Source organism: Etheostoma spectabile, chromosome 1 (assembly GCF_008692095.1).
Source record: "Etheostoma spectabile isolate EspeVRDwgs_2016 chromosome 1, UIUC_Espe_1.0, whole genome shotgun sequence".
Taxonomy (NCBI): Eukaryota; Metazoa; Chordata; class Actinopteri; order Perciformes; family Percidae; genus Etheostoma; species Etheostoma spectabile.
Genome location: NC_045733.1, coordinates 22,736,846 through 22,763,738, shown reverse-complemented (window position 1 = coordinate 22,763,738; position 26,893 = coordinate 22,736,846). Strand labels below are relative to the sequence as shown.

The window sequence follows — 26,893 nt, the reverse complement described above, 5'->3', positions numbered from 1 at the left end:
ATGGCAAAAAATAACCCAACATTTCACATGTTTGTGCCTCTGTAAATGTGATTCAGTATCACTTAATTATGATCTCTGAGAAGCTTTCCACAACTCCTCGTAGTGGCCTTTGTTATTATTCTTATTCTTATTCTTAAGGCCTTATTGGAACTGAAGGAATTCTTATTCTTTAACCAGCACATGAATTGCCTTTTTGAGGGGCTTAACATACTCAAAAACTCACAAAAATTGGCAGAGGCATCAATTCTGGTGAAAATTTAATAATGGTTTCGGGAATTGGCGCACAAAAATGTCTCGCTGACGCCTCTTACAATATTTAAAAAATTGAGCCCCTGCAGTTCGTTTAACTTTGACTCACGGAACTTACACATATGTAGCATGGCAGGACGGACATTAAACTCCATTTGAGCCATACGCTAAAACCAACAACAAGTTTGCCAATTTGAATTGAAAGTTATAAATTAGTGTGATTTTGTCCATTTCCACATGTTGTACTTTAACAAACTCCTCCTAGAGATTTCATCCGATCAACTTCAAATTTGGTCTGTGCCCATCTTAAGACCGTGGGGGTTGAAATGTTATTAAAGAAAAAAATGTTTTTCATAGGGCATGGCCGTGGCAGGTGGCCCTTTTGTGCGTTTCGCCATCGAAACAGGAAGTGGGTGTAACTTGAGTGTTAAAATATCCAATTGGCTCGAACTTTTCACGATTCCGAGTCCCCCCCTAGGACTATACACTCGTTTTGGATCAAAGTATACGCCCCCAGTGGCAACGGGATTGGGCCAAAATTTTTAATGGGCTTTATTTTTAAAAACCTCCTAGAGATTCACAGATCGACTTAAAATTCCCCAGTCCGTGCATCTAAAATGAAAGATTTTGTGGTCTGGGACTTTTGGAGGTTTTACTATAGGAAAAAAGGGCTGTCATCATGTCATATCATACTGCTTGAAATTTCCACAACAACCAGAGTCCAGGCCTGGGACCTAACGGGCCCGGGGTTTTTTGGGTCAAGCGCGGAATTCAGGGCAACGGGAAATCACTTATTTACAAAAAATATCCGATTTACGGGGACAGGGGGTAAGTTAATGTAAGGTTCCTGAACTCAGCAAGAGTTTGTTTTCATTGGTCAGGGTTTTTTTTGGCTCCCCCCCTTTGCTTACCCCCACACCCCCTTTTACAGAAATGAACGTATGATAAGTTTTATGGGGGGTATCTTTGAACTAATTTCCAACTGTAGTCCTAGTTACCCAGCATGCATGTCTTTATGGTGGGAGGAAACTGGAGCACCCGGAGGAAACCCACGCATAACACGGGGGTGAACACGCAAACTCCACACAGAAAGGATTCAAACCCAGAACCTTCTTGCTGTGAGGCCGTAGTGCTAACATAGAGACATGCACACCAATTATTAAAAGCTGCAATGGTCAAAAAGAACACGGCAGAGTTTGCAGCATTTTAGTATTTTACTTGAAAGTCACTAGAACCTTGTATATTGCAATATCGTACACTACTTCTATGAGCTGAATGGGAAACTGAGAGAGGCCAAAAAAAAAAAACTTCAGGGAGAAGATTGAGGTCAAAATAGGACAGAACAGTACAAAGGAGGTGTGGGATGGAATACAAGCTGCAGAAAGCCTTTTGTAACATAAGGGGACCCTGAATTTCTTCTGAGCTGAACCCATTCATTTTTTTTTTTTTAAGATTATTTTTTGGGCATTTTAGGTCTTTAATTGCCAGGACAGCTGAAGACATGAAAGGGGAGAGAGAGGGGTGGGGGGGGATGACATGCGACAAAGGGATCCGCGGCTGCTACGTCGAGGAGTAGACCTCTATATATGGGTGCCCGCTCCACCAACTGAGCTATCTGGGCACCAACCGAATTTTTTCTGAGCTGAACCCATTTTTCAATAGGTTTGACACCGACAAATGATGTTACAGCAAGCCAGTGTAAAATAGGAAGAGAAGGAGTGTGCTTCTCTAAATTGACTATGGATTCTGAAAGTGTTCCAGAAAAGGCCCCCCCACACCTTTTTAGGGGTCCAAGCCCGAGGATGCGTGCACCGCAGTAATCGCAAGGCGATACGCGGTTCACACAGCAGGGCTGTGGAACCCTATTGTTTTCGCTAGGATTTTCCTCCATTATTAGGGGTCCAAGCCCGAGGATGCGTGCACCGCGGTATCGCAAGGCGATACGCGGTTCACACAGCAGGGCTGTGGAACCCTATTGTTTTCGGTAGGTTCCTTAGTAGTATAAAAGTGGTGCTGCAGCCTAAACCGTACATGGTGGCGACGCGCCATTTTCAGGACTGGTCCAAAAGTCCGCAAGGACCTCAGCCAAAAAAATTCATACACTTCTACCACTAGGTGGCGCTATAGCAGAGAAAAAACATGTTTGGCCCTATAACTCCCAAACCGTACATCGGAAATTTAAAAACCTTACATCCACGCGTTCCCTGGATCCTAATGAATCTCGTGATATAGGCCACGCCCATTTCCGCCTAGACTTTTATGCGTGAAAAATCGCGATTTATCGAAAACCTACTTTTTCTAACTCCTCCGAGACCGTGCAATGGATCTGCACGAAACTTGGCACATAGCATCTCCAGACCGAACTGACAAAAAGTTGTATAAAGATTTATTATAGGATAAGAATTGCGCGTGTTACGCGCAAACAAAGTTTTGTAGCTAGCTATGAAAACATTGCCGTTGCCATATCTCGGCCAAGATAAATGCTATCAAAGCCAAACTTTAGAATATTACTTGCTATGACCCCCTGAGGCTCTGTACCAAATTTGACGAACATTGGCCGCTAGGGGGCGCCACAAATACAAAAAAGTGTGTTTTTCACGAACGTACTTTGCCATATCTCGGCCAAAATACGTGGTATCAACACCAAACTTGGGGTGATTGTTTGGCATGCCGCACGGAAGCTTCATACCAAATTTGGTAACGATGGGCCACTAGGGGGCGCTATAATCGACGTTTGTTGGTTTTGTGGACAAAGTCAATGCATTTAAATGGAAAATTTGCATTTGCAATATCTCTGCCAAAATACGTGGTATCAACACCAAACTTGGGGTGATTGTTTGGCATGCCGCACGGAAGCTTCATACCAAATTTGGTAACGATGGGCCACTAGGGGGCGCTATAATCGACGTTTGTTGGTTTTGTGGACAAAGTCAATGCATTTAAATGGAAAATTTGCATTTGCAATATCTCTGCCACAGTACATGCTATCAAAACCAAGCCAGTAATGATTGTTTCGCCCACCACCCGGAGGCCCACTGCCAAATTTGGTAAAGACAGGCCCTCTACAGGCGGTCTAATCAACATAGAACATTTCCCCGGGTCGCTGGGGACGACTGGCGAGGGGAGGCTTGGACCCCGTTGAAACTGCGTGCAGTTCTAGTTATTCTTCATCATCATTATTCTTCTCCGCATAAACCTGGTGCTGCAGCCTAAACCGTACATGGTGGCGATGCGCCATTTTCAGGACTGGTCCGAAAGTCCGCAAAGACCTCAGCCAAAAAAATTGACCGACTTCTACCACTAGGTGGCGCTATAGCAGAGAAAAACACGTTTAGCCCTATAACTCCCAAACCGTACATCGGAAATTTAAAAACCTTACATCCGCGCGTTCCCTGGATCCTAATGAATCTCGTGATATAGGCCACGCCCATTTCCGCCTAGACTTTTATGCGTGAAAAATCGCGATTTATCAAAAAACAACTTTTTCAAACTCCTCCGAGACCGTGCAATGGATCTGCACGAAACTTGGCACATAGCATCTCCAGACCGACCTGACACAAAGTTATATAAAGATTATTTATAGGATAAAAATTGCGCGTAATACGCGCAAACAAATTTGTGTAGCTAGCTATGGAAACATTCTCTTTGCCATATCTCGGCCAACATAAATGCTATTGAAGCCAAACTTTACAATATTACTTGCTATGACCCCCTGAGGCTCTGTAACAAATTTGACGAACATTGGCCGCTAGGGGGCACTACAAATACCAAAAAACTGTATTTCTCATGAACCGTTCGTCCGAATTTTACAAAATTTGACGGATGCCATCTAGGCCCAATCCCGAGGCGGTCCTCGCAGCGGGGTAGTGATTGGCGCGCTACCCGGGTCGCTGGGGACGACTGGCGTGGGGAGGCTTGGACCCCGTTGAAACTGCGTGCAGTTCTAGTTGAATTTGTTGTTGCAGCCAGGAACCAAATACCAAATCTTTTCAAGGTTTAAACAGGATATAATGATTGTCAGGCATGTTAAAATGGACGATGTTTAGCCCTGCTACGGAGCTAAAACGCTTGTGTGGAAAGAGATTATTTTTGTCAAAAAGCAGCTTAAAAATGAAAACGTATTAGAGTGGATGTAGCCTCGATCCCCACCAGTCGTTCTCTCCACTTTACGGAAACCACTGAGGCCCTTAGCAGAGCAAGTTCCTTAGTTGCGACTTGGGACATTTTATATTACATCATTTAAAAAAAAAAGAAAAAGAAAAGATGTCCTCCTGTACTCCTCTTTTGCTCTCTTTCTACCTCCTTTCAGGGTGGATACCACTCGTGTGGAGTTCACCATCTCCCTCAGAGAGAACTGGTCTCTGCCCTTCTTAGCGTTGCAGGTCACCGCTGTCACCTGTTACCTCCGGCCTCAGCTCACCGCCTTACAGCAGGTACACACACACACACACACACACACACACCACACACACACACACACACACACACACACACACACACACACACACTCTACATCACAGCTATTGATCAAATCAATTAGCCTGCAGGACAGTAGCACAACAGGAATTGTACATGCCATCAGAAACCAAGTATCTAACCTGTGTGTGTGTGTGTGTGTGTGTGTGTGTGTGTGTGTGTGTGTGTGTGTTTGTTTCGATCCACAGAAGGTGATTGTGTGGTTGATGTACGTGACGACTTTCTGTTTCTGTCTGACATGGCAATTCAACCAGTTCATCCTGCTCGTTCAGGCTCTCATCATATACGCCCTGGACTGTGTCGACTTCTTAACAACTACACAGGTACGTCTCAGAGACGGAACAGATGCTTTAAGACTCCAAAATGGCGGCCAAAACAAGTAATCTAACTATAAATTGGAGAAACTGTGTGTGTGCGTGTGTGCCTGCGTCTGTCTTTGAAACATCTCCCGTGTGTTCATCCAATCTACTTCACACTTGGTTTCCTGGGTACCCAAATTCGATAACGATAATAATGGCGAGACAGCACTGCTGTCCTTAAACGCACTAACAAACAGAGTGTAAATTGTAATTTCTCCACCAGGGATCAATAAACAGTATAAATTAAATTAAAAACGTTATCAACATGTATCATTGACAAAAAAATTTAGAAAGTAGTTGAACAAAAACTCTTTTTATTTTCTTATTCGCGCACCGCCATGAGTCCGCAACCCATTTTCTGTCTCTAAAGTAGAAGTGCATTGTAAGTCAGTGGTAGGCTGTACATTGTGGTTGCATAATAAGTGCTTTGCAGTCCTTCTGTAAGTACTTTTGGGATACAGTTTGGTTCTAGAGAAGCTACAGGCAGTTTCTAGTTTCTTAAAGGTTTCCTGACATGGCACTCTTTGGATGCTTTTATATAGACCTTAGTGGTCCCCTAATACTGTATCTTAAGTCTCTTTTATATAGACCTCAGTGGCCCCCTAATACTGTATCTGAATTCTCTTTTATATAGACATTAGTGGTCCCCTAATACTCTATCTGAAGTCTCTTTTATATACACCTTAGTGGTCCCCTAATACTGTATAAGTATATATGTATATGTATAAGGTGGAGGCTGGGGGTGTGGCCTTGACCAACTGCCACTTTGCTCGTTTGAAAGCCATGATGTCTCTCTCTCATGAGTGGGCCAAATTCTCTGGGCAGGCAAAGCAGAGAAAGGGGAGGTAACCTTGCCCCTTATGACCTCATAAGGAGCAAGATGCCAGTTCAGCTCATTTGAACAGGATACCTAGGGCTCGGTTTACAACTGTCACTATTTCTAGCCACTGGGGGACCATAGGCAGGCTGGGGGGACGGATATTAATATTAAACAAACCTCATAAACATTGGGGCCTTTTAAGTCTGCCTACATTTTAAAAGGACTACATCAGAGTTAATATCAGTCCCAGAGGCAGAGTTGTCAATCCTCAAAACACGGCATATTCCTGGAAGGGTTGACATCAGCTTGTGTTACCTACTCTAATTGTTTCACAGCACTATGTGTGTGTTTCTCTAGGTGACCACTTTGTACCTTGTTCAAGTGAGCAGTCTGCTGAGTGTGTGGCTCCTCCAGTTCTGTAACTCCATGATACTGGGATCACTGGTTCTGAGCTTCATCGTAGCCGCACTATTCATCAAACACTGCCAGGTTAGTGTGTGTGTGTCTGTGTCTGTGTGAAATGGATATGGAGTGAAACATTTGAGTGTTTGAAATCAGAAGAGGCAGGATTTGGGATTATATAGAATCAATATAAAAATGTTAGTGTTAGGGCTGCACAATTAATTGAATTTTAATTACGATTTTTTTTTTTTTATTGCGTAATTTCATAGATCACTGAGTTTTTTTGCAAAGCTAATCTACCGCACCGTAAACCACTGTCTGCTCATGTGCCAGTCAGAGTTGTTCCCTGCACCGTGCAGCTTAGTTTCTAGATGGAGACAGTCACAGAGGACAGAGTAACATGAGGAAAATTCAACAGATAGCAGTCGGTTACACGTCGGTCTCAAGGTTTACCAGTTTACCAGTAAACGCAACATTTTGTCCCAACAAGCAGCAGTGACCAGTGCTAGTCAGTGCTAGTTAGTGTCTGTTAACTCACAGGCCTGGAGTAATATTTTTCTTCTAAGTTGCATCCGCTGCCTCTCCACAAACGAAGCAATGTTGTTATATCGATATGGTTTAATTTTACGATACATGACCCATTTCTTCTGTAAAGCCGTGCCTGTGTTCGGCTCTCTCCTCTTACTCTCCGCACAGTCCCGCCCCCATTAACTCACACGGTTCCCCAGCAACAGAGACAGAGCGGCGACAGCGCCGGTGTCACGCTTCTGACATTTGTCCACAGTTTTAATTGTTATTAACACAGCTGTATATTGTTAAGCAAGAGAGGCAAACCTGTATTTGTACCAGTGTTTCTGCCGGTAACTCTGCTATCGCGGCCGCCACGGCGAAAAACACAGAAGAAGTTATTGAAGGCAACTAACTTCAGTTGGTAGAGTAACAGCGTGTGAGACGCAGCCTGCTGGACCATTCATAATGAGTCAGCCGTCTCTCTGTGAGTACGTCCATCGCACTCCCCCTCTCTCCCTGGCTCTTTTAATCAGTTATTGTTGAAAACAAGAGAAGGAGCTTTCACAGAGATACTTTAAAAAATATATATATATCCTAGGGTATTTATTTCAGATAATTTTCATTTACATTCGTTGCAGCTGTATGTATGTACAACATACAACTTCAACGTAAGAGGAATGTAGCACAATATGGATGTGAAAGCAGTTATAAATACCCTCTGTGACTATAAAATTTGTTTTGAAAATCCACAAATAATTGTGATAATAATTGTGATCCCAATATTGATCAAAATAATTGTGATTATCATTTTGGCCATAATCGTGCAGCCCTAGTTAGTGTATCAAAGTCTCACAGAGGAATATCCAGACAGTTGTGGTAGCTTGTTTGAAAAAGCACAGATGGAAGATTAACCTGCATGATGTGAAGAAGCCCGTGCTGCAGTCCGCTTCCTTTTTTTCTTGTTGCAGAAGATAATTCTAATAAGTATGCTGTAGACACATTTTCCTGTCAGGTCTAAATTTAATTTAGTTAAATCAGATCCTATCGCAGAAACAATTACAGAAACATTGAATGTGAAAGGATGAACGTGGAATGGAGAGTAAGATGGAGGAAGGTTGAGAATCACAAACAGGAGAGAAAGATTTCATATCTGGCTTTAAATATTTGTATACAGTAACACATGCTCTTATTGTGAAATGTCTCATTAAACAGGCATTTTGACCCATTCATACTAGAGGTGACTGACTTGGATTCCAGTTAGTCTCGAATTATGAATCTGATGACTCGACATGCAACTCCACTTGTACATCAGCAAACTGAAAACTCACATGAAAAACTCCTTAACAGCAAATTCTATCAGCTGTAGCTAATTCATATTAATGTCCAAAATGAAAGTGGCTGCTGTCTGTTGGACTCGGCCAAACATCGTTTGTCAGATAACTGAAGCAGCACTCTGTCAAATGACAGTGGACGGTGTGGTTTTTTTGTAGTTCAACAAGACCAACATTAATATTAATAGTAACAATTAGGCCTGCACAATTTGAAAAGATAAGGTTTGACAAGGTGATTGAAAGATGAATCACCATTTTCTAGCTTGCAATTGATATCAGGATTCTCCGCCACGATTTATTTTTCACAAAGTGTAATGCTGTCATGAACCATGACAAAACAAACATATTGGCAGTACCAAACGTAGATTTTTTGGCACCTATAGCACACTGAGCATCACCACAAGCCTTAAGAGGCTTCAGGGAAGAGTAGGGAGAGCATTATACAGTCTGTGTTTAACCCTTGTGTTGTCCTCCCAGGTCAAAACTGAAAATGACATTATTTTTTGTAATCACTTTTTGACGCTTTTTTTCAAAATGTTCTTCATTTTTGTAACACTACCATCGGTACACTGTACACATCACTAACACCAATATATGACATTATATATACACTATATTACCACTAGTTTTACACTATTTTCTTTTTCGAGTTCATGGTCAAGAAACCTCATTAATATGAAATTATGTCATTTTTTTGTCTTTTGTCAAAGTTTTTTGGGGAACTAAAAAACCCAAAATTCAAAAAGTAGTAACTGAGCTTTCCTTTAACTAGCAAGAAGCGTTATGGAACCATCCATGTAATATTTGGACAATTTGGATGAAAAAATCCCAAATTTCAAAATGGGGCAAATTTAACCCCAGGACAACAGGAGGGCTAAAACTCATAGAAGAAAGTTGTAGTGTTTGTGATGCAGTTGGCTCATTACATTAAATGACAATCAGAGTCATTATAAATAAAAAAATAAATAATTTTTTTTAAGTTATTTAAAAATGTAATCTTGAACAAGGGTTAATTGGAATCGCGATTTTATAACGATTTATCGTGCCTACTAACAATAATAATGAGAATTGTAAAGCACTTTTCCAGCTTAGGCACAAAGTTGCTTGTTGGAGATCTTGGGGCTCTAGGGCGATGCAAGCTCCGAGCCCCCGTCAGGAAAGAGGGACACCTGAGCGTGACTCCCACAGTGCCATCAGACTTGACTTGAGACATGCATCAGAAGCTTTTGCTTTAAAAACTTCATACAACAAGGCTGAATGCTAAATATGTGGTACCAAGATAAAGGATTCCGGCTCAAACCACATCTCACATTATCAGGCACGCTGATAACTTTGCAGACTTGGCCTCTAACTCAAAGACTTGAGACTTGACGTGGACTCTAGCTCAGAGACTCGTGAGCATCTCTGCATGTACCTAATACAAGGCGTGTCTAAGTGAAGATATAGGGCTGGGCGATATGGATAAAATCAAATATCACAATATGTCTGACCTAATAACTAATAATCAATACCACAACAATATTGTAGTCTTGACTATTGGTGTTTTCCCAAAATATTTACACAGTGAGATTTTTGATTAATAATCATCAGTAATATGGATATAATGACTAAGTGGGTGAAGGCAAATAATAGAACAGTCACAACAGTCTGGTAAAATGATATAACTTTACTGTAATGCAGCCTTTATGCCATATTAAGATAGTACAATATCCGAAATCTAAGACGATATCTAGTCTTTATATCTCGATATTGATATAATATTGATATATTGCCTAGCTCTGTGTTCTGTGTGTCTGTGTGTGTGCCTATATACAGGTGTATATATATATATCCCTCAAATGTCTAAATGTAAATCTGCATTTAAGATATGAAATATGTATCGACTAATCTGGTGTTGGTGCCTGCTGATGCAGTCTGGTCTGAAGACAGGAAGCCTGCTGGTTCGTCTGGGCAAACTGCTTCTCCACAGCGCCCTGGTTCTCCTTCTCACCGTCACCATCAACTACCTGGCCAAGGTGCTCCTCCTCTTTTTTACATCTCTCTTTCCCCTCCTTCCTCCACTCCTCCCTTTCCTGTCTTATAGTGCTTTTCCATTTACCTCGGAACTTGGAAGCAGGAGCAGGGAATGACGTCACACCCAGTTAAATGCGTTCCATTTCCAAGTCGATTTTCATTGTTTTCATTAGCTCTAGCCAGTCAGCTATTTTTTAGAAATACCAGCTTATAACAACGCATTATGCTGTTTTTTGTGCATGCAAACAGCGTGACAACATGTCCACAGATGGGTGTACGACTGGTTTAGTGGGACAATAATAAGACAGAAGTGCTTATAACTGTATATTACTGCATCTTTCACTGCTGATGATGCACGGAGCAGCCATGTTGGATTTTTAGCTTTGGGTACTTGATGGTTGTCTGAGTTCTGTGCTCAGAAATCCGAAGTCAGGGAGACGTGTTTCCGACATTGACCTCGGAAAAATACGACTTCTGAGTACAAGTGGAACGCGCTATTACTCACCACCTCCCACCACCCTACCCCCACCCCACCACCCCCGTTACACTCTCCAACCTACTTCTACTGCTCCCCTCCTCTGCATATCTAAACTCATACTGGAGGTATGATGTGAGCTCACCGTATGATCTCTATGTGGTTTATTTACATATTTATACACCTGGGCATGCTGATCTGAGCCTTGACAAGATGACCTTATCGCTGTGTGTTTGTTTATGTGTGTGTGTGTGTGTGTGTGTTTTACAGAAAGCACTACAGCTCAGATCAGACGAACACATCTTTAAATTCATCAAGTCAAAGTTTGCCATGGGCCCGACGAGGTATGAACACACACTCGTAGCAGCGTACACACAGAACACACGCAAGCATAGATCCACCTGCGGCGCACTTTACTCTCATAAATCCACTTTTTGCCACAGGTACATGCTCACAGACCTTATTATCCACTATGCACCAGTATACTAGCACCTGGGGTGCGCACACACACACGTGCAGTGTGTGTGAATAATAGATGTCGGGGTAACGCCATCAGGCCTCCCATCGATCAGATACTGTGTGTGTGTTTGTGTGTGGGTGTGTGGAGGGTAGCTGCTCCAGGATGGCAGATAAAACAGCTCACAACCCAACGCCACACAACTGGCCTCTTGATTATTCAGGATGCTGGCAAACACATAGCTTACTCTCCATTCTATATGCCTCTCCATCTGTTCTTGTTTCTCTCAATGGTTGACATCTCTTTTTTTTTTTTCATGCCAAAATTTTTGTGAAACCTCAATTCTGGGTTCAGTTACTTTACCAGAAGCAGTATTGCCATCATGTAATGCGGAAAATGTACTGCGTGCTGTAAAACATCAACACAAATTTACACTGTACAGTCATGCCACATTGAGATAATAGATCCAGTTTATTTTTAAAACATACTGTATGCTGTAATAAAGTACACCTTTGTGTATCGCTTTTTTGTCAACCTGGCAGAAAAAGACCTTTACGTAAGGAGATGTTTTGTACTTTGCGATAGAAACATGTAAGTGATATACACGTACAATGTCCATTTTTGCAGCTCTCTCTTCAGTTCCTGGACGTTTTTAATGCTGTTTCCAGTTTTAATCTAGCAGTTGGAAGAACTAGGCCCTATTATATCTTGATTTAATGTTTCAATGATTGGACAAAGCTTGGCTTTTTCAGCACTTCAAAGCTGGTCCAGAAATGATCTGGAGTTGTTATTAGAGCAACAAACCTGCAGTCAGCTGGAATTATGACCAAGACGTTTTAGGGTAACCTCTTATATGAACCAGTAGTCAAAAGTAACTCAATGCATTTACTGAAGTATGTAACTTAAAGCGCCCATATTATGCTCATTTTCATCTCACTTCTATACTTTCTTTGTTGGGAGCTGCACATGCTCAGTAGCTAGATAACATCCCATCAGCTAGATAACTCTTTCTCCAGCTTTGGTCAGTCCAAGGCAGGATTAGCTGGGAGACTTCTTCTAGACCAGGGCCACTTGTGGAATACCTGCAGAACAGGGACAGGAAGTAGTTCTTTTGGAGAATATGGTGAACTAGTGTGTGTGTGTGTTAAAAATTATTTAAACAACATATTAAAAAGGAACTCATAAATGAGTAAAGTACTGCTACAGTCAAATATCCATACAGAGTAAATATACTGTTCAGTATATTAGAATAACAGAGATGTAAAAAGACATTGTACAAAATACTGATCAGCAATGTCTAAAAAATCACAGTTTATATAGTATGTATGTGTAATGGCCAGGGATAATAGTCCCTAGCTAGGCCACATTTAGAGAACAGCATCCTGGGTAGTTAGCATGAGTACAACTTTCAGAAACATAAGCGTCATCAACGGAATATACTGATTGATAGGCGAGTGATCACCTCAGCAATGAATGTAACAAAAAAACATATTACATGGACAGTTTCAGTTCTTACCAATTAAGTTGGCTCCCTCCTCCCTGTGTCATCTCCGTTTCTTCTGTGTCCATCTTTCCCTTTCTCTTGCTCTCTTGCTCTCTTGCTTTCATCACCTCCCTCCTCTCTCTGCATTAATTTACCCTCCACTCCTGCAGGGATTTCGATGCCAATCTGTATCTGTGTGAGGAGGCCTTTGGCCTGCTGCCCCTGGACACCCTGGAGCGCCTGGCTGGCACCCTGCTGCTGTACCCCTACATCCTCACACTGCTCCTGCTCAGTGCCGTGTTTGCATCTGCTGCACTGCACAACTTGAGGTAGGTGATGGCTGGAGGGGACATGCGAGGTGGAGAGGGGGAGAAGGCGTCCTTTTGAAACTCCCTGCTGTCACATAAAGAGGTGTTTGGCAGCTCTGTGTTGGAGGAGGTACTGTACGTGATGATATGCCTATAATGTTTAAATGACAACAAACAGTTGAAAGTAAAATGTCCATGTTTTGTCTCGCTCTTCTTTCCACTCTGTTGATGTAAATTATCAAGTGGCAGTACTGTGATCTCCCCCATCTGTTCTTCTGTTTTTCTCTGTGAGCAGCATTCACTGAAAGCTAATGACTAGAGTCTGAATTCTGTGGGTGTGGGCATTGACACTCCCAACAGAAAGAAATCGAATGATTTGTTTGGTCACCCTATGACCCTATCTGATATACGTGATCTGCCATGTGTCCAGTATTTAGTGAAATTCAACACCCGTACACTGCCTGCCCAGCACCAAACAGCAGATCCAGACACAGTTAGAGACTAGCTGTTGAACACAGTGGAGCATTCAGCAGCTAAAGAGACAAGAGATTTCCCTCAGGAGCTGGTGAAGCTAAACCGAGTTAAAAAGAGAGGGAACAGAATTCATCAGGTGGACACAATATGAATGCTAATGTTGCTCTGTGTCTGCTGGACGTGTAAATAAGCAACTATTTGCTAACACGTTCCTCATACCAACTTAAACGGTGGTAATAAGTCAACGTTGTGTTCACAGTAGGTTAACATATTCTACAGTTAAAATAATGACGTTACTACTTACTTACTTAACCATTCTGTTAGGCCACACACACTATGCATTAGCAGCAGCGTAGAAGGAAGCACAGATAATAAAAAATGTCATTTTCAAGGATCAATTAACTCAATAAAAAATAATTTTCTTGATAAATATCAAGAAACTGAAACCAACAGTGTCAAGCTCAGAAATCACTCTTTTTTTTCTTTCAAAGATTATTTTTTGGGGGGCTCTTTATTTATGCGTGACAATAGAAAGGTGGGAGAAAGATGAGGGATGACACGCAGCAAAGGGCCGCTGGTCCGATTCAAACCCGGGCCGCTGCAAAGACCTCAGCTTACATGGGGCGCACGCTCTTGCTGGGTGAGCTAGCTTGCATCAGCCACTATTTGGTTTTAAGTTAATCAACTTGCCGTTGGATGTACAAGTTTGTGGGCTTCCTTATTCTGGCAAGTTGGTCAAACGAGATGAAATGCAAATGAATGGACAGTCTCAGCCCTTGCAGAAAGTAAAAGGAGTTTGAGTTTAGAAGCGGGCCCAGCGGTAGTCAAAGTGCCTATGTCTCCGCACATCACTGCAGGTTTAGTAATGCCGTTATTGCTTCATGCTCGGGGAAACAGATTATTCTACCAGCCGCCTTTCAAAGCTTCTTTTGCCTGTGGTGCAAGGTGAGGGGCCGCATTCAACTAATCACATTAGCATATCAACTCGCCCACTGCTGTTGGGCGGCTGGAATACTAACCTCACAGAACAAAGGGCTATTTGCCAATTCAGGAATTAATTTAATCCAGTTTACCCCACCTCACGTACATAGGGGGGTAAGGGAGAGCCAGATTGGATTTGTATTCAAATGGGAGCCAGTGTCCGTCTCATTCGGTGCGGGATGTCAAACCGGGGGAGTGACATCATTGCCCTCGGGCCTTTCTCTGTTTGTCCGCGTACTAACTCCTCCAGACACAAACGCTCGTGGGTCTGCATCACTGCATCGCCGCTTGTGTGCAAAAACAGCTAATGAAATCTGAATAATATCCATTCCACCCACCTACCCTTCTGCCTCTGTTGTTAAGCGTCTTGCCTGGAATGTTTTATGTATCACTGTTGTCCTGCTTTTTTTTGTTTATTTCTCAGCCGACCTAAAGGAGGATCAGCCGAAGAGAGGAAAGGAGCCGCAGACGGGCGAGTGGTGGCTCTTCGTCCAGATGTGGCCTACAATCTGTTGCATACTCTGTTCTATGGCCTCCTGGCTTTCAGCACTATGAGGTGAGCTCATGCACATTAGTGGTGTAAATCACAAGTTTGATTACGAAATGATATTGGTTCTTTGGACAACGATACGATATTTGCTGATATCTTAAAGTCTGCCACGATACGATTTCGATTAGATTCAGGGTCCTGCAACAGGGTTGTGCCGATGGACGCCACGCCCCCCACCCTGTCAGACACACGCTAATCCTAGTGGGTGGGAAATTGACACCTGTGTCGGTCTTAAAGTAGCAAAGACATGCTGCGCTGTGCTGCCTCTTAAGTGGAAGCTACATTCCCCCCTTTACGTGCAACCTATTTGTAGTGATAGTCTCTCTCTTCCCTGTCAGTATAGTAGCTCACTCTAACTGGTATAGTAACGTATCAGCATGCGGTAAGGTCATGCGCCTCGGCTTGGACACAGCGGTCTCCAGCATGAGAGGAAAGGCGTTATCGCATTTTCCTTTATCCCCTCATCGGACTAACTTTGTGTAGACTACTGTGTGCGTGCATCAATAAGTAAGTCTGATGACGATGTTATGTAGGATTTATGAATGTACGTTAGCAATAAGAGGCTAAGTCACAACGGTGCTTTTTTTTATGTCGTGAACTAATATTGCGAATCTGTTCATGTGCGCTGTAGGAGTTATGTTTCTGTTTATTGAATGTGTAATTCAGCGTTATTCTAAAATTGAGAACGTAGTTTAATCTCAGTAATGATATTAGGTTATTGCTGTCGCTCTGTTAAAGGCAAACGTTCCACTGTCCTGTCATTGTGCAAATCACAGAGATCTAATTGAGTCTAGACTTTATGGCACGTTAAGTTAAGTATAGTTAAGTGAAAGTAGGTCAAGTTGTAGTTTACTGCCCCTACCAGCAGCAGCATGTAATACTCTCTATTTACAGAGGGAATTTAAATGCGTGTCTGATCATTTCTATAATATCAATATGAGACTAGGCATGGGCCTAGATAAGATTCTGACGGTATGATAACCTTTAGCAAAATTATCAAGTTTCACGGTATTATGGTATTGCAATGACAGCTATGAATGCGTTATTTTTGACATGTCTGGTAGGGGTGGGGGGGAAAAAATTGATACAGCATAGTATCGCGATATTTTCAGAATTTAATGTAAAATAAAGGGGCGTCTTTCATATGATATGTATTGATATTTTTGCATTGCATTGATGATATTGGATCGTGGATCATTGAATCGATGTATGGCTACACCCCTAATGCAAATGTAGTTGTATCATTGGTCATGTACAGTAAGACATCTCGACTCACACACCTTCCAAAGTAGTCACATTGGTTTAGTTCCCAGGCAGGGACTCTCCAAATGTACTCTTCCTCTTGGCAATTTGATTCTTGATTGTCCATGCACATGAGCAGATGGAACCAAGATTAAGTGCCTCTCACATGCTTTTTTGCTCTGTGTGTGAGTGGTCCACTTCAGGCTTGATCAGGCCCCCACACCAAGCACTGTCCCACAGCGGCAGATAATGACACCGCTCACACAGCAGGGAAAGAAAGAATTAAACACGGACAACTGTCAAACCCGCCCGCATGTGATGTCTGCAAAGGGGCCGTTGATTCAGCAGTCTGATTGCCACTAGCAGGTTTTGTCAGCTGTAGCCAGCTAGTGTAAAAGCTAGTGTAACATTGTGTAGACGTGTGACTCTCATTAAAATAACAATCTTGTGAAAAGGGTATTAAATATGCACCTTATGGCTGCATACGTTACAGCATGCTAAAAGACTAAAGGCCAGCTTCCCAGACAAAAAGTCAGCATCCTCACCAGTAGAAGACATGGAAATAAAGAAACAGCATAGTTCCTGTGTTGCAGTGCTCGAAATACCTCTCTCTCTCTCTCTCTCTCTCTCTCTCTCTCTCTCTCTCTCTCTCTCTCTCTCTCTCTCTCTCTCTCTCTCTCTATCGCTACAATTCAATTCAAATTGCTTTTATTGGCATGAATGTCAGAAATAACAATATTGCCAAAGCATCAAGGATAATAATGTGAGAAGAAATAAATACATACAATTCACTGAGTAAACTAAAATATATACATTTAAAAATAAAAACAGGAAAGCAACAACAGTAAAGCAATATACAATAAAATTGGCAGTGTCAAATGTTAGAAAGAAAACAAAGACAAAATCAAACACAAAAACAGGAAAAAACCCATGAAGTAGAGGACTAGATGAGACGGCGGAGTAAAGTGTGGGGGGGTGAACTATATATATTACGTGATGTCGTGCTGGTTGTCTCTCAGGCTGTGGCACGCACTCACTCACATATGTCGCTGCTTCTACAGCTCTCACACTATTTTCTCGAAGTAGATGTTGCATTTTTGTCTTGTCTTGTTGGAGAGTGTATTCAAATCTTGGAGTGTAAGGAGTGTTTTGTAAGGAACTGAGTTTGGATGTCAGTGTTTGTGCTACATTGAAGCAGGAAGTGGTGCTCGGTTTCCACCTGTCTCTGTGGACAGAGCTGCCTCGTTCTCTCTCTTTCTCTTGTTGGCACACACAAACACCATGGCCTATTTCTCTTGCCTAACTGCATCATCCATTGGCAGGTTCCCCTCTGTGGAACAGCAATCACCGCTGAGGCTCCAGTTACAGATGCCAGACCCTGGCTGCGGGGCCAGAGCCCTGACACCAACGCTGGCAGCTGGCCTTTACCGTTGAACAGAAACCATCATTCTTGCGACCGAATTTTACATCCAGCCACTTCTTCTCAATTCCCAGAATGTTTCAGCTCTCTGAGCTGCTGTGACATGCTGGCTCTTGACAAATGTGCTCTTATTGGTCGCACCAGCACTATGACAACCACACAATATTGTCTGACTGGCCTCTGAACCTCTGCAACAGCAGCCTCAATTTCCCACAGACACTGCACTGTGTTCTCCATTAACTCCTGCAAAGCTATTTTCTCAAGTGTTTGGCAGGGTTTAGATTTTAACCTACAGTATGACTTTTGAACAATCAATATCAGTTTTCATTAAATTTAAAAACAAAACAAAGTAATTAAAAAGGGGTTTGTTTGTGGCCAGGTTGGCTCAGTGGAAGAGCAGGCGCGCATGTACTGAGAGGTCTATGCCTCGAAGCAGAGGTCCAGGGTTCCTGCATGTCCCCCTCCCTTCTCACCTAGCTGTCCTGTCAAAAATTGAAAGCGGAAAAGACCCCAACATTTTTTTTTGCATGGTAGAGTGAAGAAAAGAACGAATAAATCCAATTTATTTCTTAACTGCTAGTTACCTTGTAAGCTCTTTTTTCCTGCTAGGTTCAGGGCTTATACAACTGGCTGCTGAACGGCGCTCATATCAGCCAGCTATGTGTCACAGCACATGCCGCTACATCGATGAGCACTTGCTGGTTAATCGACCGTCCTACACACAGTATGCCAGGCAGATACACAGCTGACAACCTGGTAACTAAGCGATTTGATGGGGTGGAGACAGGCCCCGATATAACATTCTGTGACAGCTCCGGTCTTGTTGCTGCTGGTCGCGTTGAAGCGGAGCGTCTCTCCTGCCCAACTCGCCGCACTCCTGTAATTGAACTGCATGCCTTCGTAATTCTGGCGTTCTGATAAAAAGGATCGAGCCCGGTGGGAAATAGGGGGGAACTTTCCACCAGAGCGGGCAGCAAAGCACTGCCTTTCAACCTAGTGTTAAGTGACCCCTAAAATTTGGGAACTGATTAATATCAGTAGTCACAGTGGGTATTTCATAAGTCACGCATGGTTCAGGGGCTTCGCCAGAATTTCTGGAGATGCTGTTGCTCAATCAGTCAATCAAAATCTGCCAATTACCAACAGATATAGCCTGTCATTGTCATGGATATTGGACAAATTTGTATTTCAGCAAAGCTGTGGCTGAGTGTGGAAAGAAACAGGAGGAGTACAAGCCCCACACGGTGCTTGTAGATGGCTGGTTTTACAGGTGCATGGTGGTGTTTATAATGTTTTATGTATTCTGTTATTTTGTAATCCCATGTGACTTCAAGACATCACTTTTATTTCGCTTCTTGATTTATTTATTAAGCATCTCACATTAATACTTTTCTAGGAAGAGGTATAATAGCAGAGCTTCTGTGCTGCTTAAGCAACCAATTCCAGTTTACTACTACCATACGCATTATCAGTTATCAGTGGATAATTACACTGTCTTAAGTATTTTGGATATTGACTTTTGGATATATGTATGTTGACAACCAGTAATGTAATACATATTTCCTCACTGCTGATCATTGGTTCGGAAAAAAAACTTCTGGAATACAGTTCTTTTTTCTTCCCATGTCACATCTATAATCTGAAGAACAACAGCCCTCCCAGATGTGACGGCCAACTTTACCGTTTGATTGTCAAGTGGTTCTCGTTGCTCGCATCGTCAGCACATGTCTTGGGTTGAGGCGCATTTCAAACTGCAAACACCATTCACATTCATTATTATGAAAGTGTAATTACCTTTAACTTTAGACTCTTTGGAAGGACTGTCAAGAAAATCGCAGAGATAACAATTGGAATCATTTATTCCCGTATTAATATGAACCTGCAATTACTCAGTCCAAAAGAAAAGGGAAAAATTCTTGTGTCCGGTTTATTCATAGCATCATAGAAATGCAGCTTTACAAAGGTTCACCTACTGTAAGAAGCTTAATTTGAATGTAAAGTGTAGCCAGTTGCTAACTCTGGGTAAATGTTACACATTCTGTTCTTGTGATACTGTGATGGTATGTGCTTTGCAGGAGTTGGATTGGCGTGTGATGGACGGCACATTTCATATAAATAGTGGCAAATAGTTCCAATGCAATGCATTCCTGTTACAGTCGGGGGTTAATGTTCTGATTGAATTCACACAAAAGGAACAACCTGAAAGGTTTTTATACACCAGCAGCCAGGTAGTGCAGAAAACGGACACTTTTAATTTCAGCGCTTTCTCTAAAATGCTGATGAAGAGCGAAAGGCCAGATATGCAGAGAGCCTTTCGTTTCTGTCAGACTGCTCCTTTGCATTAAAAAAGTACTGAGATTAATTTCTGCGTGGCTGTACTTCTTTATGCCTCAACTCTCCCGACCTCTCTCGCTCTCTCTCTCTCTTCCCTCTTGACTCCATCTCTGTGCCTGTCAACAATTTTTCAGCTCATTTCATTCTCTCAATCTTCCCTCTGCTGTTCTCTCTATTTTTCTCATTTGTTCAGAACTGCAATTCATTTGCTGAATCAGAATTTAGACAGTAATGCCGGGTGTTAGACACTAAATTAAGTTTAACCACAATTTTCCACAGCATGGTACGGCTCCAGTCGACTAGACACAATTTATTTTTGGGGATTTTGATTCCGTGCGGTGGAAATGAGGCACGAGTCGTCCACTAAACTAGAGACAATTGGGTTGTCTTGTCTGAATTTAATATTCTTTACTGGCTTGATGGAACATCCTAAAGTACAAGCATCAAAATAGAGATTCAAGAATCTTTGACCTTACCAAGTAAACACCTTGTTGTCCTTGGTTAACCAACACACACCACACACCGACATCAGCATAACATTAATTTGCTACTTTGCTAGCACAAAAAATGTATAGTAAGGGAAAATTTAACTAAGTAAGTGTTTCTCTTCAAGTTTATTAAAGGTCCCATGGCATGAAAATTTCCCTTTTTATGAGTTTTTTTTAACATTAATATGAGTTCCCCCAGCCTGCCTATGGTCCCCCAGTGGCTAGAAATTGCTATAGGTGTAAACCGAGCCCTGGGTATCCTGCTCTGCCTTGGAGAAAATGAAAGCTCAGATGGGACAATCTGGAATCTTGCTCCTTATGAGGTCATAAGGGGCAACGTTACCTCTCCTTTCTCTGCTTTGCCCGCTCAGAGTATTTGGCCCACCCATGAGAGAGAGACATCATGGCTTTCAAACAAGCAAAGTGGTAGTTGGTCAAGGTCACACCCCCAGACTCCACCTTGTCCCCCCCTCTCTCCTCAATAGCTACAGACTCAGAAATGGTACTCTACGTCCTAAGGAAAGCTCAGAGTGGGACTGGCTCTAGTGGCTGTAATTCTGCATCAAGGGAAAAGAGAGACTTCAGATACAGTATTAGGGACCACTAAGGTCTATATAAAAGAGACTTCAGATACAGTATTAGGGGACCACTACGGTCTATATAAGAGACTTCAGATACAGTATTAGGGACCACTAGGTCTATATAAGAGACTTCAGATACAGTATTAGGGGACCACTAAGGTCTATATAAAGAGACTTCAGATACAGTATTAGGGGACCACTAAGGTCTATATAAAGAGACTTCAGATACAGTATTAGGGGACCACTAAGGTCTATATAAAGAGACTTCAGATACAGTATTAGGGGACCACTAAGATAGCTCATACATAACAAGCATCCAAAGAGCTCAATGTATGGGGACCTTAAGTTATATGGACTCATGTACTTGTATTGGGGACACTACCTATTATAAAATATACAAAGACACCCAATTTAATAATCACATTCTTGTCTGTATTCCTTCCTTTTAGATTAACAAAACCCCAAAATGAATGCAATTGTGTGAATTCCCACCACTGTGATTGGTCTACCCCCTATTCACCCATTTTCCTCTACCTCATGTATAAATAGTCCTTGTCTCGCTTTATCTTGTGCCAGTTTGTCTTGTTCTGTCCATGTGATAGTGCGTCAAGAGTTCTATGCCAGATATTCATGTAAACAGGTTTTGTTCTTTGATTTAGTGAAATTGTTTTATCCTAAGTAAACTTTCCACTGTTTATGACTCGTGCATTTGAGTCCACCAGTGTCGTGTCTAAGGTTGTTACAGCAAGACATTTTTAAAAACCAACACTGCTTGATCTTGCCTCTGTCTCCCACTCTCTACCCAGGATGAAGTACATATGGACCGGCCATATGTGTGCAGTCGCGGCCTACGGTGTGTGTAGGAAGGAGATGTGGACTACGCTTCTCAGCACTCTCGGCTGCAATAGTAAAGTTCTGGTACGAGCTACCAACAAGTTCCGCTCCAGCTCTCAACATCTGTTCTCATTTTCTTTAAAATATAAAAGGAGTGATATTTGACTTTTAAAACTATTTTCACTATACAGGATGTTAGTTGTTTTACTTTGATTACACACATTTTATAGCTGCACTAATCAATACTTTTTTGTATTATCAATGGATGAAATGGTTGTGTGTAATGTGAAAGCTCTTGCTGATAGAACACCAACCGACTGCCTGGTTATTGCCGCTTTAAACGGGACATATGCTAATTTTCAGGGTCATACGTATTTTTGGGTTTCTAGTAGAAAATTACACCAGGAACACACCGGGCCGGTCACAAAGCGATCCTTTTCCTCTCCACACAGCTTTCTCTCTCTCTCTCTCCCCCTCCCTCTCTCTCTCTCTCTCTCTCTCTCTCTCTCTCTCTCTCTCTCTCTCTCTCTCTCTCTCTCCTCTCCTCTCTCTCTCCTCTCTCTCTCTGTCTCTGTGTGTGTCAGTCTGACGGTCTCTCCCCGTATGCCTTATCCTGTGTCATTGTAGACACAGCTGAGAATAAACCATAAACCTGGTTGTTTTATTTTGAAATTGGTTTATTTTATAAAGTATCCAGCGGCACTGTGGTATTCTTGTATGTAATTACCTGCCTGGCTTGAAACATTTGCTCGCGGAAGAAACAGAGGAGACACCGAAATGATGGCTGCAGTGCACCTGTCTCTTTGAGCAGCTAAATGTGTTTTGTCAGGAAAGAGTTTGTTAACCAGATCCTGTCTGGCCAGGGGATTGGATTGAGTAGCCTTTTAGCCAGAGACCAGCTTTCTTAGCAACATTTTACAGTATAGTTGTATAGTTTGGCCAACTTCTTTTTTTTTTTTTTCAGTTTCCCTTATCCAGTGGAAGCACCCGTTACTGAAAAGGATTAAATGATAACTAGGGCTGGGTATCATATCAAACAAACACACTGTCTGTGTTTTAGTATCAATACTTTTTCCAGTGCCTTAGTTTCTGGAATATACACGTTTAGGTATAAAACTGCTAGACTGTGTAAACCCCGCCTACTCGGCTGGCAAGTAGATTTCTCACTGCAGCTCGGTCTGGGAACTTTTCCGTTACATTCTCTTGCTTCTGTTCACAATTTTGCGGGAGGTCATCTAGCTGGCATGCTATTGGCGGGTTTAACACGATGGCGATATAGAAGCAACCAAGCAGCTTCTTCTTTTTAAAAACATAGCGGCCGCCGAACGCCACCGAAGAGCAGCAACCCGGTGAAGACGTTGTCACTTCTACGTCACCCGGATCGTTGGTCTGATGGGTTGAAGGACTATCCAATTCCGTGCAGTCATTTGAACTATGTCTGAACTACGCCTCTTGTGCAGAGAAAATGCAGAGCACACCCCCCAGACCAATGCTCAGTCTCAAATCTATTGAGCTCGGCTCGGTCTGGTGATAACCAGACTAATAAAACCTTGTTTTTATTTAACAAAAACACCAAAAGACCTTAGAGTTAATACATAAGTAAGTAAAGTTGTAGTCCTATAGACGCTTTAAGAGTATCCGTGTGTTAACAGCAGCAGCCTTATATGACATTTGCCTAAATAAATGCAGTCTGAAATAAGTTGTTCAGATCAGGAAAAATCTGATCAAAGAATAAGTTAGAAGAAGAGCGTGCATTGAATGCCAACTTCTGTTACTGGACACCTTTTTATAGTCAATACTGACATTTTGGTCAACATTGAGGTTTGAGTCCCAGGTCTAGTGACGCCCAACATCATGTCCTGCACCGATCTCCATAGAATAACATTGATCTCTAACTTTGACAACACCGTTGTAAGATACTATCAAAAGCATACTGTCCCCCTTTTCTATGATCTACTGATTGAACATAAAGGTGAACCAGTTTGCCGCCTAATGACCAGTTGCATTAGAATCCCCAGCCTGCACTCCGGACCGGTGACAACATTGCCAGTGAGGCCACTAGGTGTCAGTGTGGTCATAACATGACAACAGCATTGGATCCGATAAGAAGTGATACTTGTCGGTTATCTTATTCTGCGCTTCTCTTCATTTTGAGGTGTATCTCTGTCTGACTCCCACTTCTCTCTTTATATTCATTTATTTCATTATAGCTGTTTTCTTTCTCTTGTTTTGCAGTTAAGGCTCGTCAGACATGCAGTCCCACTGTTGATGATTGGTTGCCTGTATTACAAGGTATGCCTATTTCTCACTGGTTTATGTTCATCACTGTATTGTTGGGCTCATTACGGGACTGTTTGTAAAAAAACAAAAAACTGCACAGCGATATGAGAAAAGGAGAATACCTGAAATTGGAAGAAAATGATAACGGCAATTGGATCATAACAGGACACCAAAAATGATTGCGTCCCTATTATTTATTTTGCACTTGGAGGAGTTTAAATGGCTGTCACATACACACAGTGCAGTAATGAGATGTTATTTGAAATATATCAGTAGGTTTCAAACTTTGCTTTACGGTGTTATAAAAGCTAGCAGGGTTTTCCATCACTTGTGTCTGTCTGTTTCCCTCTAGTTCTGGCCTAAACTGATGGAGGAGCTATCAGAACTGAGGGAGTTTTACGATCCAGACACAGTGGAGCTCATGACCTGGATTAGGTACACACACACACACACACACACACACACACTCTCACACACACACACACACAAATTCAGAGCACACGTTAAATTGAAGCAAATCTGATAAGCTTGTTTTCGCAGATCCAGTTTCACTTTGCCTGATGTGTGGTTTCAAATGGAAAGCCTTTTGTGTGTGTTTGCCCATATGCCTTTAGAGTAGGGCTTTTGACCAAATACCTCGATATTGATACCATAACAATATTATAGTGTAGACTATTGGTGCTTTTCCAAAATATTTACACAATGGGATTTTTGATTAATAATCATCAGTAATGTGGATGTAATGACTAAATGGGTAAAGGCCAATAATAGAACAGTGTAATGTAATATCGATGTAATATCGATATATAGCCCAGCTCTACTTTAGAGTCCTCAGTCCAACACTCCTCACCCGAAACAGACTCAGGGTGAGCTAATATAGTGTTACAACAGCTGATACAAATGGTTTTTGTAGTCATTCAGATTTCATTTTTTTTTATCAAATCACTGTCACTGTTTCCATGTTTTCGGAATTTCATATTTTTTTAGATGCAAACTCAACAAAACAACATGCTAATTAAAAAGCATACAGGTGCAAAATTAGAAGCAGCTTAGATTTAGGTCCTTCCATTGGATGATCACTGTAGTGCGCTTCCTCTCTGAATAAACCATCAGGGCGATGACACTGAGTGGACCAGATGTTTTTTTTATTTTTTAAATGGCCAATTTTGGTTTAATCCTATTAGACAGATAGTGGGATGACACAGAGAAAGAGAGATGGATAGTGTGACAAAGGAGGAGACGTTTTGAGTGTATTTGTGTGTGTGACATGAGTTCCCTTTCCCTCTGGAGCTAATCCCATTAGGCTCTAAGGATTAGGGGCTGCCTGGCGTTACCTTGGTTGGGGATGAGAGCAGGGCGGAGCGCTAAGCTTCTTGCTGCTGCGCTAATTACATTCCAGATGTAAGTGTTAAGATGGAGAAGGGAGTTTGTGTTAGGCTGTATTCTCCAGCGGACTCAGGCCGAGGCTATTTCGTTTTTACACGGACATATCATGGGAGACTCTCAAACTGTGTCGTAATGAGTGGCCGTACATGCATATAGAAGAGAGTATATTTCTGGGCCAGCTAGCATATTTATGTAAAGCTGTCAGGGACTTATTTTTGGTAATTCTAGCTGCAGGGGATGTGCTGCATGTATGAGTCATGTACGACAAATAAAGGTTGCCGAAAAGGATTTAATGTGGCCTGTTGTTGAAACCAGAAAAGAAATACAGATGCAGAGGGATCTTTATCTGTTTTTTGTACTTCTGTGATTACAGGGCGAAAATGTCCTTTTTCAAGGGTACAAGTTCAAAGAAGTCCCTCTAATTTTCCCAATTCTTATTTCCACTAAGAATATGGGAAAACAGGATTAAGATTTGGTTTAGGAAAGGATAAAGACAATAGTTTAAAAAATGGATTTAGAGACAGGATTAATTTAGAGGTAAGAAGGCCTTCACAATTGCTAATGAGACGTGTCCTTGTCCCTCGTGAGTATATAAATATGTTTGTGAGACAGGTTGATGAGGAGGTTATCCCAACGCCCAGGGGAATCGGTCATGAGTCATGACCCTGGACTTCTTGGGTTGAGGAACTAAGGCGTAGGTTAACTTGATAATGGTCCGTCTGTGCTTTGCACCACCATAACTCACAAGTCGCCCCTGTTGATAGCAGCAGTGGCTCTACAGCTCAGCTGTAGGCAGATACTCCTTTCTAAATGGACAGTCAATAAATCAATAGCAATGCCTGGTCCTTCCACTGCCTCCAACTCTTGAGTTATAGTTGTGAGTGTGCAGTTTTTTAAAGTCACCAATATCGCTTCTGTCTAAGCCATGTGCCCTGCCTCTCTGCCCATACCCCAATCTATATCTATGCCTTTTTTTAAATTCAGATTTTGTGTGGCAAAAAGCAGTGGGGTGTCAATTCAATTCAATTTTATTTATTTTTATTTAACCTTTATTTAACCAGGTATTCCCTTGAGATTGAAATCTCTTTTCCGAGGGAGACCTGGCCAAGTCGGCACACCAGTCACAATTTAAACAGAAATAGAGCATAGTCAAAATCACACACAGAGGAAAGGAACAGGTCACATGTGGCAGATGCATTTTTTAATTACATGGCATTTTAACATAGCCTTCAAATCATTTAATAAGACTAGATCATTTAGATGGTGCAAGTTTTGCAAGTTATTCCAAGACCATGGAGCAAAGTAAGAGAAGGCTTTTTTTCCCCAGCTCAGTAAAATTTACTAAATTTTTTAGTAAATATTTATGGTATCAAATCATGACAAAAGCCATTGCAAGACACTTTACAGATAGAGTAGGTCTAGACCACACTCTATAATTTA

At 42.0% G+C, this 26,893-nt stretch overlaps 1 protein-coding gene across 2 annotated transcripts in view; it reads left to right on the top strand.

Moving 5' to 3' along the window:
- dpy19l3 (dpy-19 like C-mannosyltransferase 3) overlaps window positions 1–26,893 on the top strand; it is a 61,995-nt gene that overhangs the window by 21,014 nt on the left and 14,088 nt on the right. For both annotated transcript variants that reach the window (XM_032516331.1, XM_032516401.1), the window contains 10 exons: window positions 4,559–4,682; window positions 4,914–5,048; window positions 6,262–6,393; window positions 10,061–10,162; window positions 10,906–10,979; window positions 12,746–12,904; window positions 14,763–14,894; window positions 21,760–21,871; window positions 24,023–24,079; window positions 24,420–24,502. In XM_032516331.1, the coding sequence (XP_032372222.1) occupies window positions 4,559–4,682; window positions 4,914–5,048; window positions 6,262–6,393; window positions 10,061–10,162; window positions 10,906–10,979; window positions 12,746–12,904; window positions 14,763–14,894; window positions 21,760–21,871; window positions 24,023–24,079; window positions 24,420–24,502 (1,110 nt within the window). The remainder of the gene's footprint in view (window positions 1–4,558; window positions 4,683–4,913; window positions 5,049–6,261; window positions 6,394–10,060; window positions 10,163–10,905; window positions 10,980–12,745; window positions 12,905–14,762; window positions 14,895–21,759; window positions 21,872–24,022; window positions 24,080–24,419; window positions 24,503–26,893) is intronic.